We start from the raw sequence: 14,011 nt of genomic DNA, 5'->3' as shown, positions 1-14,011 counted from the left end.
TTCCTTCAATTGTAGCCCTCTATGGATAATGGTGGAGTAGTCCCTACTATCTGGCCGTACAAGGGCTGATTTCTAGATCGGCTGCTGTCCCCCATGTGGTCAAGAAATTGAGACAAACGTGACCACTCTTGTTTTGGGCAGCCTGTGATGTTGCAGCGTTCATGTAAGTGAGCTGCAATACTAAACTCAGCCATAGATGACAGAGGCGCTGATTTTGGAATGAGTTGTCTACCATCCATTGGATGAACGTAGAACAGTCTGGCCATTAGATTTTGGCTGGACCCTTGGAAATAGATATGACCTGAGGGTTGAGATGAGATAAGAATACCTTGAAACCAGGCGTGAACAAGTACAAGCTGCGTAGAGCATCATCCCATTATCTGAAACTCTGTAGAAGGTTCCAGAAACATCTGGAATAGAGCTGGTTGGACTTTGCTGAGCATTTGCACCAAAACCAACCCCTCCTTGTATGTTCCATTCCCATATTACACACTTACTCAGGCTCATGTCATAGGAAACAAAGTAAGCAATGGCAGTATCCTATCACATCCCATTAGAAGCCTCCCAAACTCTGCAGATAGGGGGCACTGCACAGAACAGAAGATAGCTGTAGAAGTTTTGCCCCACGTAGGGTAAACCTATGAACTTGTCCGGCCCATTGTGTTGAGCAGATGCTCCCTGCGCCATGCACATCTATACGTTTTTTGCTGACCGTCTATGAGCTAAGTTTGGTTTTCTCTTCACTCAATATTTTTGGCCAATTTTCCCGTCCTATCGAATGTCATCATTTAAATAGCTGGGAGGTGTGAGAGGGTCACGTTTGTCCGCCAGTCCCTTCTGCGGTATGACTTGTATGATGTAGATTTATTCATGCTTGTGCTATGCACTGCCTATGATAACCTACAGACCGGCCGCCATTGACTTCCCCTTTAGGCAGAGCATACAGTAAGTACACACAGCGGATCGGGCAGTGGGGCCCATCATGCAAAATCTAGCTCGGAAATCTTCCTACCCCTGTTCACTTCAACACAAGGTTCAGACGGAATAGATCGGGCAGGACGCTTCTGATTTTTGTTTTAGGTTCTGTCTCCCATTGAGTGAATTGGAGACAGAATCCCTTCGACTGTTTCCACTGCAAATATTCCCCTGTGTGAACCTGCCCAGGTTTTTTTTTTACGAAATCTGTTTGATGGTCATAGAACTCGGTCTGTTCACTTGTTACCAAAAATACATTGAGAGGTTGGTCTTTAAACACTGCCCCCCTATTTTGTGCAGGCAATGTGTCCCCCTTGTGAGGGGCCTCTCTCTTATATCTGTTGGGGGGGAGGTTGTATATAATTAAAAATTTTGACTGAGAGAGTGAGCAATTAGCGTAGCGAACAGGCACCAAAGGTTCAAGTTATATCTCTGAAAACTTTAAAAAAAATCTTAATCTTCCCATTGGGTCTGATCACATTCTTGGTCAAAAACATACATGGGGATTATGGAACTTCAGACTTGGCATCCAAACCTGACAATTTTGGTTGGACCAGCAATTATCTTAAAAGGGATTTCCCCAACATACAATTCTAAAGCTTGAGTACCCATACCGATAACCTACCCGCCCTGTACCTGCGACTTCACCCACCTACTATGTCTAGTTAGTTTTAATAGGGACTAGTGTTCATTTTCCAGTGCTGGGATGGTGACAATATGGCTGCTCCTCCGTGGTCTGCACTGCACTCTGCTGCGGCTTATGAGTTGTGCCCTGCCTGTCTTCTGCCAAATTGATGCCCAGATACATATAGAACAACAGCAGAACAGAAGGTCTTTCCCCTAAGATTGTAAGCGGTGGCGGTGAGTACCAAGGATCCACGGCAGGTGATGGTGCTGCCCCGCACTGGTGATACTGTCTTTTTGTTCTTGAGTGTCCTTAGGGATATTGGTGTCTTTTTTGGCTGAGAGACTGCTACACTGCACAGGCTTACAAGAAGTCTTCAATATGACTGTGCCCCAAACTACATGCTGTCCTCCGCTCCTACAAGTAGTCCTCATCCCAAGCTATCCTCCGCTCCTACAAGTAGTCCTCCTCTCAAGCTGTCCTCCGCTTCTACAAGTAGTCCTCATCCCAAGCTATCCTCTGCTCCTACAAGCTGTCCTCCGCTCCTACAAGCTATCCTCCGCTCCTACAAGCTGTCCTCCGCTCCTACAAGTAGTCCTCATCCCAAGCTATCCTCTGCTCCTACAAGCTGTCCTCCGCTCCTACAAGTAGTCCTCTTCTCAAGCTGTCCTCCGCTCCTACAAGTAGTCCTCATCCCAAGCTATCCTCCGCTCCTACAAGTAGTCCTCCTCTCAAGCTGTCCTCTGCTCCTACATGCTGTCCTCCGCTCCTACAAGTAGTCCTCCTCTCAAGCTGTCCTCCGCTTCTACAAGTAGTCCTCATCCCAAGCTATCCTCTGCTCCTACAAGCTGTCCTCCGCTCCTACAAGCTATCCTCCGCTCCTACAAGCTGTCCTCCGCTCCTACAAGTAGTCCTCATCCCAAGCTATCCTCTGCTCCTACAAGCTGTCCTCCGCTCCTACAAGTAGTCCTCTTCTCAAGCTGTCCTCCGCTCCTACAAGTAGTCCTCATCCCAAGCTATCCTCCGCTCCTACAAGTAGTCCTCCTCTCAAGCTGTCCTCTGCTCCTACATGCTGTCCTCCGCTCCTACAAGTAGTCCTCCTCTCAAGCTGTCCTCCGCTTCTACAAGTAGTCCTCATCCCAAGCTATCCTCTGCTCCTACAAGCTGTCCTCCGCTCCTACAAGCTATCCTCCGCTCCTACAAGCTGTCCTCCGCTCCTACAAGTAGTCCTCATCCCAAGCTATCCTCTGCTCCTACAAGCTATCCTCCGCTCCTACAAGCTATCCTCCGCTCCTACAAGCTATCCTCCGCTCCTACAAGCTGTCCTCCGCTCCTACAAGTAGTCCTCTTCTCAAGTTGTCCTCCACTCCTACAAGTTGTCCTCCGCTCCTACAAGCTATCCTCCGCTCCTACAAGCTGTCCTCCGCTCCTACAAGCTGTCCTCCGCTCCTACAAGTTGTCCTCCGCTCCTACAAGCTATCCTCCGCTCCTACAAGCTGTCCTCCGCTCCTACAAGCTATCCTCCGCTCCTACAAGCTATCCTCCGCTCCTACAAGCTGTCCTCCGCTCCTACAAGCTGTCCTCCGCTCCTACAAGCTGTCCTCCGCTCCTACAAGCTGTCCTCTTCTCAAGTTGTCCTCCACTCCTACAAGTTGTCCTCCGCTCCTACAAGCTGTCCTCCGCTCCTACAAGCTGTCCTCCGCTCCTACAAGCTGTCCTCCGCTCCTACAAGCTGTCCTCCGCTCCTACAAGTAGTCCTCCTCCCAAGCTATTCTCTGCTCCTACAAGCTATCCTCCTGTCCTACACAGAGCGCTGAATTCTTTTTGGCTATGGATTCGAGTTAGTTTTGGCTACTGCTATCACTACACTGTCAGGGGGTTCGGCCTCACAGCTCGGGGTCATTGCTAGGTGGTGATGGACACCCCTTTACACTATGTGTCAATAGAAGGGGGTGTTCTTCAGCACAATGACGATGGATTTTGGGTCCCTCTGACTGTGCCGGGATACCAGTAGCCAAAACTAACTTGAATTTGTAACCAAAAAGAATTCACATGCCATATTTTAGAGGATGTGACAGTTCCTCTTTAAATTAGGAACCTTTCCCACCCTGGGTATCCCCGGTGACACCTGACAGCACACCATTGGGGTGTAACAAACAACTTCTCCCATAGGCAATCCATAGGTGCAACCTTGTTCCACCTCTGAGAGTCAGCACATGATACAACTTCCAGAAGCCTCTAGGACACTGATCACACAATCACCTGCACTATATAAAGCATACCTCCCAACTTTCGAAGAACCGAAAGAGGGACAAAATGTGCGGCACGTGTAGCGCGCCGTGGCAAATTTAGCCCCACCCACTTTTGTGTTGACTCCGCCCACTCGTTAATTTTTCATGTGCCCGCACACAGTATAATCCTCCTACAGTCACCCGTAAATTATATGTCCCCCCTCTATCTCTCCCCCAGTTTCATATACACCCTTCATCTGCCCCTAGATTCATGTCCCTCCATCTCTGCCCCCAGATTCATGTCCCCTCCATCTCTGCCCCCAGATTCATGTCCCTCCATCTCTGCCCCCAGATTCATGTCCCTCCATCTCTGCCCCCAGATTCCTGTCCCTCCATCTCTGCCCACAGATTCCTGTCCCTCCATCTCTGCCCCCAGATTCCTGTCCCTCCATCTCTGCCCCCAGATTCATGTCCCTCCATCTCTGCCCCCAGATTCCTGTCCCTCCATCTCTGCCCCCAGATTCATGTCCTCTCCATCTCTGCCCCCAGATTCATGTCCCCACATCGCTGCCCCCAGATTCCTGTCCCTCCATCTCTGCCCCCAGATTCATGTCCCCACATCTCTGCCCCCAGATTCATGTCCCCACATCTCTGCCCCCAGATTCATGTCCCCACATCTCTGCCCCCAGATTCATGTCCCCTCCATCTCTGCCCCCAGATTCATGTCCCCACATCTCTGCCCCCAGATTCATGTCCCTCCATCTCTGCCCCCAGATTCATGTCCTCTCCATCTCTGCCCCCAGATTCATGTCCCCACATCGCTGCCCCCAGATTCCTGTCCCTCCATCTCTGCCCCCAGATTAATGTCCCCACATCTCTGCCCCCAGATTCATGTCCTCTCCATCTCTGCCCCCAGATTCATGTCCCCCATCTCTGCCCCCAGATTCATGTCCCCACATCTCTGCCCCCAGATTCATGTCCCCTCCATCTCTGCCCCCAGATTCATGTCCCCACATCTCTGCCCCCAGATTCATGTCCCACATCTCTGCCCCCAGATTCATGTCCCTCCATCTCTGCCCCCAGATTCATGTCCCTCCATCTCTGCCCCCAGATTCATGTCCTCTCCATCTCTGCCCCCAGATTCATGTCCCCACATCTCTGCCCCCAGATTCATGTCCCCACATCTCTGCCCCCAGATTCATGTCCCCACATCTCTGCCCCCAGATTCATGTCCCCACATCTCTGCCCCCAGATTCATGTCCCACATCTCTGCCCCCAGATTCATGTCCCTCCATCTCTGCCCCCAGATTCATGTCCCTCCATCTCTGCCCCCAGATTCATGTCCCCTCCATCTCTGCCCCCAGATTCCTGTCCCCTCCATCTCTGCCCCCAGATTCCTGTCCCCTCCATCTCTGCCCCCAAATTCATGTCCCCTCCATCTCTGCCCCCAAATTCATGTCCTCTCCATCTCTGCCCCCAGATTCATGTCCCCCATCTCTGCCCCAATGTCATGCCGTCCTCTCCTTCATCTGCCCCCAGATTCACGTTCCACCTCCACATTAAACTTACCTTCTCCTCCGCTCCCTCGCCGCCTCTCTCGCTGACACATGCGGCTGAAGGAAGGAGCTGACACAGGTCAGCTCCTCGCTTCGCCGCTGCCCGCCTCTCTCCCTGACACACGCGGCTGAAGCTGCTCGCGTGCTCGCTTCGCCGCTGCGTCTCTCTCTCTCGCTGACACATGCGGCTGAAGTGAGGAGCTGACCTGTGTCAGCTCCTCGCTTCGCTGCTGCCGCCGGCTCCTGGCGTGTACATCGCGTCTACAAGCCAGGAGCCGGCGGCAGCAGCGAAGCGAGGAGCTGACACAGGTCAGCTCCTCGCTTCAGCCGCATGTGTCAGCGAGAGAGAGACGCAGCGGCGAAGCGAGCACGCGAGCAGCTTCAGCCGCGTGTGTCAGGGAGAGAGGCGGGCAGCGGCGAAGCGAGGAGCTGACCTGTGTCAGCTCCTTCCTTCAGCCGCATGTGTGTTCAACTCAGATCTGCGTCCTCTGGACGCAGATCTGAGTTGAAATCGGGACATACCTCCCTCCAACCGGGACCGCGGGACATGTCACCCAAATCGGGACTGTCCCGCGGAAATCGGGACGGTTGGGAGGTATGTATAAAGTGACACAATATACAATTCAGTGCAAGTCATAACACACAGTACATCAGCGTAACAATAAACCGTCCTTTGCAGCCAAAATTACTTTTTGCACTAGCCATAAACCCAAAGTGTGCGTCCACTCCACCTTCCAGCACTATATAGGTCTTGTATATATGGCCCTGCAATGTGGGTGAGGTATAAGGGGCAGCAGTGAGGGATCCGCTCCCTATCACAGGAGAAGTACATGGCTCACTACAAGGCTGTATGATGGCTCCATGCACAACCCGTATTCATGTAATAGCAGGGATGGGATCTGACCCAGTCTGTGAGATGACACGAACAGCAAGCACCCATAGAAATGAATGGAAGCACCTGTGACACCGGCCGGCCGCCGGCAAAGTCAGCGTCACAGGTGCTTCCATTCATTTCTATGGGTGCGTGTTGTTCGGAACGGCTGATCCGAACAGTGTTCGCTCATCTCTAGACACAATCTTTCCCCAGGGATATATCTAAGGAAATTATCCTGTTTCTACATGTATACAGCTCTGGTTACTGCAGCAGATTCATGGCAGAAATTTGTGCAACTAAATATACGTTCCGTAAATGTGATCGAGGTGGTTTTTGCAGCATCTAAATGGATTGCTGCAACAAGTGTGCAGTGTAATGTTTCTTTTGTCCTGTGGTGGCGCTGCAGAGGATATAAACCCTGCCTGTAACGTCCCCCATGTATGGTATTACATCTCTGGAGTCCTGGTCCTGCAAAGGGAAATGAACTGATAAAATTTGTCATTCTGATCATTGGCCGAAAAAGGGGACCCGTCCATATAGTATAGTATATAGGTCCATATAGTATATAGGTCCATACAGTATAGTATATTGTTCCATATAGTATATAGGTCCATATAGTATAGCATGTAGGTCCATACAATATATAGGTCTGTATAGTATATATGTCCATATAGTACATAGGTCCATATAGTATATAGGTCTGTATAGTATATATGTCCATATTGTATATAGGTCTGTATAGTATATATGTCCATATAGTATATAGGTCTGTATAGTATAGCATGTAGGTCCATACAGTGTATAGGTCCATATAGTAGTTCTACAAAAACAGAAAGCTGGAACCACTTTAAATACAGAGGTGATGACTTCACTCCATTCACAGCGCCCCCTTTATGTCACTTTAAGCCCCCTGGCCCTAAAGGTATGTACAGATCTCAGTATAGCAGTACACCCGTATAGTATACACTGCAGGGAGACATGATAACCCCCTGCCAGGTATACGGTAACTGACAATACACTATGTGGCACTATCCGGTGTATGGTGGGCCGCGGCGGCCTCGGTGTCCAGCGTGTGGCCCTCTGCTGATCACTGTGCGGGGACTGCAGGAATCCTTGTTATTTGCTGAGTCCAGGTCACAGTAAAACCCAGAACAGGTGCAGCCCTAAAATATCCCTGATGGTTGTGGTGGGGAGCGGAGCGGAGAGGCTGCGGGCGCAGGGAGAGCACAGACCACAGGGCAGGGAGAGAAGAACTTACATTTAGCTTATATTACAGATTTTATAGTTGAGAATCCCCTGATGTCATTGTGACGGGTCTATAGCGGGGGATGTGATGGAACGTAAGGACTGGAGACACCGAGGGATAGGGTTTATGGACATCGTCCTCATATATACGATATCCCATCCCTATAACCTTTCCTATTTCCCCATATAATGTGTCTATTACCCCATATACCCTCTATATAGAACTCCTCCTATAATACCATAGATTCCCTCCGTGTCCTATTACTCTATACATACCTGCTATATATAACGTCCCCTACTACTCCATATAATGTGTCTTATGTCCCCCTATATTACCCCATCTACCCTCTATATATAACTCCATATACTATATATAGGCTGCCTATTCATTATAGAATAAAATATAAAGTTATTACTCTCATCCACAAGGCTCTCCATAATGCCGCACCTCCCTACATTTCTTCCCTCATCTCTGTCTACCGCCCAACCCGTGCTCTCCGCTCACTCAATGACCTAACACTTCCATCCTCTATTATCAGAACCTCCCACGCTCGTATACAAGACTTCTCCCGAGCTGCACCACTTCTCTGGAATGCTCTACCCCGGACAATAAGATTAACTCCCAACTTCTACAGTTTCAAACGCAAACTAAAGACGCATCTTTTCAGACAAGCCTATCACAATTCCTAATGCACAAAATTGTCTGAACACTGTATAAGCAATGCCGCCCCTGCTACCTCTTGTGTCACCCCCTCTACCTCATAGATTGTAAGCTCTTTTGAGCAGGGCCCTCAGTCCCATTGTGTGAAATGACGTTCTTTGTTATGTATGTCTGTATCTGAACCCTATAAATTGTACAGCGCTGCGGAATATGTTGGCGCTATATAAATAAAATGTATTATTATATTATTATTATTATATATTACCCCATGTACCCTCTATATATAACTCTATATACTATATATATTACCCCATGTACCCTCTATATATAACTCTATATACTATATATATTACCCCATGTACCCTCTATATATAACTCTATATACTATATATATTACCCCATGTACCCTCTATATACAGTGTTGGCCAAAAGTCTTGCCCCCCTGCAGTCCTGTCAGATAATCCCCGGTGTCCCCCAGATAATGATTACACAGCACAAACTCTTATATAGTATATAAGTGACACAGGGTATATACAGTATAAGTATCGCCCCCTGCAGTCCTGTCAGATAATCCTCGCTGTCCCCCAGATAATGATTACACAGCACAGACTCTTATATAGTATATAAGTGACACAGGGTATATACAGTATAAGTATCGCCCCCTGCAGTCCTGTCAGATAATCCCCGGTGTCCCCCAGATAATGATTACACAGCACAGACTCTTATATAGTATATAAGTGACACAGGGTATATACAGTATAAGTATCGCCCCCTGCAGTCCTGTCAGATAATCCCCGGTGTCCCCCAGATAATGATTACACAGCACAGACTCTTATATAGTATATAAGTGACACAGGGTATATACAGTATAAGTATCGCCCCGTGCAGTCCTGTCAGATAATCCTCAGTGTCCCCCAGATAATGATTACACAGCACAGACTCTTATATAGTATATAAGTGACACAGGGTATATACAGTATAAGTATCGCCCCCTGCAGTCCTGTCAGATAATCCTCGCTGTCCCCCAGATAATGATTACACAGCACAAACTCTTATATAGTATATAAGTGACACAGGGTATATACAGTATAAGTATCGCCCCCTGCAGTCCTGTCAGATAATCCTCGCTGTCCCCAGATAATGATTACACAGCACAGACTCTTATATAGTATATAAGTGACACAGGGTATATACAGTATAAGTATCGCCCCCTGCAGTCCTGTCAGATAATCCTCGGTGTCCCCCAGATAATGATTACAAGCACAAACTCTTTGGTAATATCTTCAGTTATTTTGCTTGCAATGAAAAAACACAAAAGAGAATGAAAAAAAAAGTCACATCATTGATCATTTTACACAAAACTCCAGAACTGGTGCGGACAGAAGTATTGGCGCCCTCAGCCTAATACTTGGTAGCACAACCTTTAGACACAATAACTGCGCACAACCGCTTCCGCTAACCAGCAATGAGTTTCTTACAAGGCTCTGCTGGAATCTTAGACCCTTCTTCTTTGGCAAACTGCTCGCGGTCCCCCCTGAGGTGTGAAGGGGGCCTTCTCCAAACTGCCCCCAAGAGATCTCTCCTCCCCCTCCCCCACAGGTGTTCTATGGGATTCAGGGCTGGACTCATTGCTGCCACTTTACAAGTCTCCAGGGCTTTCTCTCACCACCATTTTCTAGTGCAGACCTGAAGTGTGTTTTGGGTCCTTGTCCTGCTGGAAGAGCCCTGACCTCTGAGGGAGACCCCGCTTTCTCACACTGGGCCCTACATGATGCTGCACAATGTGTTGGTCGTCTTCAGACTTCATAATGCCATGCACACGGTCAAGCAGTCCAGTGCCAGAGGCAGCAAAGCAACCCCAAACCATCAGGGACCTCCGCCATGTCTGACTATAGGGGGCGTCTTCTTCTCTTTTTTCCTGTAATCTCTATGTTGAGGCCTTTTCCTACTTTTGTCTCCTCTGACCAGAGAACATTCTTCCAGAACGGTTTTGGCTTTCTCAGGTAAGTTTTGGCAAACTCCAGCCTGGCTTCTGTCTGTGGGTAAGAGGTGGGGTCTTCCTGGGTCTCCTACCATACAGTCCCTTCTCATTCAGACGCTGACGCTGGATAGTACGGGGTGACACTGTTGTACCCTCGGACTGCAGGGCAGCTTGGACTTGTTTGGATGTTAGTCGAGGTTCTTTATCCGCCATCCGCACAATCTTGCGGTGAAATCTCTGGTCAATGTTTCTTTTGCGTCCACATCTAGGGAGGTTAGCCACAGGGCCATGGGCTTTACACTTCTTACTGACACTGCGCACGGTAGATACAGGAACATTCAGGTCTTTGGAGATGGACTTGTAGCCTTGAGATTGCTCATGCTTCCTCACAATTTTGCTTCTCAAGTCCTCAGACAGTTCTTTGGTCTTCTTTCTTTTCTCCATGCGCAATGTGGTCACACAAGGACACAGGACAGAGGTGGAGTCAACTTTAATCCATTTGAACTGGCTGCAAGTGTGATTTAGATATTGCCACCACCTGTTAGGTGCCTCAGGTAAGTAACAGGTGCTGTTAATTACACAAATTAGAGAAGCATCACATAATTTTTTCAAACAGTGCCAATACTTTTGTCCACCCCCTTTATGTTTGCTGTGGAATTAGATCCAATTTGGCTTTTTGACAATTCTTTTTGTGGTTTTCCATTGAAGACAAATTAAATGAAGATAATAATACCAAAGAATTTGTGATTGCAATCATTTTCTGGAAGAACACGAGTATTATCTGACAGAATTGCAATACTTTTGGCCAACATTGTATTGAGGTTTACCTCTGGCAGGTCTCAGTAGTTATACAGGGATTTTACCATAGACTGCAATACAGTCAATTGTAGTGGTATGATCACAGATTCAAGACTCCTAGTTTCAAAAAAATTATTTTTTTTATGTAAAATTCCTTTCACCCAAACAGTGAGAAATTTGTGTTTTTTTTCTCTAATTTCACTCCATTCTCATTTTCGATAAGATGGTTAATAAATGATACCATTACAAAGTACAAATTGTCCCACAAAAACTGAGACCTCCTAAGGCTTAGTGAATGGGAAGATAAAAAGTTATGGTTTTTGGGAGGTGAGGAGTAAAAAGAAAATTGAAAAAAAAATTGGTGGCAGTGGGAAGGATACAGGATCCCATTTTCGTTCCAAACTTCCTTGCAAAGACACTTTACTTTGCAGGACACATGCTGAAGATGAAGGCTAGGCAAACTAGGCATCGGCCACCAGGGCATTCTCTATACAACCACCTGGACGCTGTGTCTGATATCGCTGTACTTGACCCTCTTTGGGCGACGGCAGACCATTCAAATGAATGAATGTCCACCCAACAGCTATGGGGCTGAATATCAGAGACCGATGGTGGACACAACCTGAAACCCTGCACCAAGAGAGAGGCTTCTGTCACTGTCCGTCCCCATGACCGGGTATTACATAATGCTATAAATATAATCCGGCCTATTCAGCAGTAGAAACCGGCCTAACCCACATTCTGGAGACCACAGGAAACCAATCTGAAATCCCGGCGCCATATTCTCGGCAGTACAGCTGTTCTTGTGTCTTGTATCTTTTTATAATAAAGCTGGGTGACCACTGATAGGGGTTGAGCCGATCTTGAGATAACGTCTGGCCCCAATCCCGCTGGAAAAGATCGGGAATCGGAATTCCGATCGGCGATCGTGAAATTTACTTGATCGCCGATCGGAATCTGATCTTTTCCGATCCTGATCACTCAACCCTAGTCTCATACATTCCTGCTTAAGAGGGCAAAACCAGAATGAAATCCTATTGAAATATCTGACCTGGTGATCTACATCTACCATCTCTGGTCATAGTGTGCATAGCCGTCCATATCCACCAGCAGATCTAGCATTGGACTGGCCCATCGGAGCACCAACATAATAATTGTCTGGAGTTGTTGGATGGTGGACCCAAGGAGCCGCAATCCAACAATGAGCTCATCTATTAGAGCTGGCCATGTGGCCACTATGGGTTCAGCTATGGTTGGCCATCCGTTTTGGTATCTGATAGTGAGAACCAGTTCGGGAACAGCATTGTCCTAAAATGTAGAAGAAAACGGGGGTCTAAAGTTTTTACTGCCCATGGAGACAGAGCTACCTTGATCTTTGCTCCATAGTCTTCACAGACCCCAATTCTTTAAGGTCCATGCAGCATCAATAAAGTCTCCTAAAAAAACGTAATACCACAATGGAATGAGCAAAATAAAGGTCGGGGCTTTTTAAACTTTTTTTTTTTTTCAACCAAATCTATGACATCATTAGAAAACTTTCCACCTTGCTCAGCAAACATCTGCGGTGACCTTAATGCCGCCTGTGCTCACAGTGCGACTCCGACTACTCATAACTGCTGACTGTATAAGAGACCGTACAGATAATGGAAGCGCTGGGACTTCGACGCTAAATCCGGAGCACAAGGCAAATTTTTTATTTCCTAATTGCTTTCTTTGGGACACGCATGTGTATGATGTAGTGCACAAGTATAGCGCCGGATTGGTTAGTAAATGACTCCTATTTGTCAGGCACTTACAGGACGTATAAGAGGTGATATTGGGTCCTGTAATGGGTGAATGCCTATATGACCTTTTGGCTTGTTGACCCTACAGATCACTTTCACTAGGTGCCCATATTGGGTCCAACAGGGCAGTTTGAACACATTGGTATTCCCAATGCAAAGGTTTCATAAGCGGCATGTGTAACAGGTTTTTTTTTTCCGAGTTAAGCCATGCCGCTACCCCTGCCCAGTATACTGACCACTCAGTGACCCCCACACAGTATAATGACCCCTTATTGCCTCCACACACAGTATAATGACCCCTTGATGCCCCCCACACAGTATAATGACCCCTTAATGCCCCCACACACAGTATAATGACCCCTTGATGCCCCCACACACAGTATAATGACCCCTTTAATGATCTTCACACAATAGAACGCCTCCTTACGTGTTCCACCTTTTCCCCCACACAATATAAAGTCTTACGTTTGTCCCCATGCAAGTCGTGCCATACACTTATACTCATCCAACCCCATGGAAGTGTCTTCAGGCTCCCGCTTTAGTGCGGGTCCAACTTTTTTTTTTCTTCTAGTTGTAGCCTGAATGGTGAGCAAGGACCTGATGGCTCAATTTTATCTGTGTCCCAAGGGGGTATGTAGAATTGAATGGGGATCCGTTGGCCGGAATGGTTGGACAGGGATGTCCCGTTGGATCCAAGTTGGGGCCACGCCTGCCAGAGCATTAAGTCTCACTGCAAAATCTCTGTCCTTGTCTTAGAAGCAGCAATGGGTGTCAACCCCAAATAAAAATGGGTGCTCCAGTATGGGCGTTGTTCTCTTGCTATGGCATGGTTGGGTTGGGTTGGTCTCATTGCATTTCCTATACTGTGATGGTGGAGATACAGAGAATATCCAGTAGCCATATCACACATCTTACTGAAAGTGTAAGTAAGAAGACAAGTAGGGTAAGTTATTGTACCCCATGTCAAATAATATAATGTCCAACACCAACAATCCAGTATCAGTCGCCATCTTTGGTGGGCCTCTAGTGTAGAGTGGACGTTTGAGGTGTTCTGATGACCTTCTCCGGGTTCTCATGATGTCTCTCCATTGCAGGAGGATGTGGTGGTCTTACAATGCAGCGCTACAATCCGGAAAGAAAACCTCAAGATGTGCATGGGAGCGGAAGGCTTTGGAAATCGCCTTTGCTTCCTGGAATCAACATCCAATGCTCAGGTAGAAGAACATCTCAGTGTTCCTGTGGCGTTGACTTCATATCCAGATGTTAAAGTGTTTTCTTATA

At 47.6% G+C, this 14,011-nt stretch overlaps 1 protein-coding gene across 4 annotated transcripts in view; it reads left to right on the top strand.

Annotated features, from left to right (window-relative positions):
* RYR1 (ryanodine receptor 1) overlaps positions 1 to 14,011 on the top strand; it is a 92,751-nt gene that overhangs the window by 8,057 nt on the left and 70,683 nt on the right. For all 4 annotated transcript variants that reach the window (XM_075260851.1, XM_075260849.1, XM_075260850.1 and 1 more), the window contains exon 2: positions 13,825 to 13,944. In XM_075260851.1, coding sequence (XP_075116952.1) covers positions 13,825 to 13,944 — 120 coding nt within the window. The remainder of the gene's footprint in view (positions 1 to 13,824; positions 13,945 to 14,011) is intronic.

Source organism: Leptodactylus fuscus, chromosome 11 (genome assembly GCF_031893055.1).
Source record: "Leptodactylus fuscus isolate aLepFus1 chromosome 11, aLepFus1.hap2, whole genome shotgun sequence".
In the NCBI taxonomy this organism is placed as follows: domain Eukaryota; kingdom Metazoa; phylum Chordata; class Amphibia; order Anura; family Leptodactylidae; genus Leptodactylus; species Leptodactylus fuscus.
This window is presented reverse-complemented; position numbering and strand designations above follow the sequence as displayed.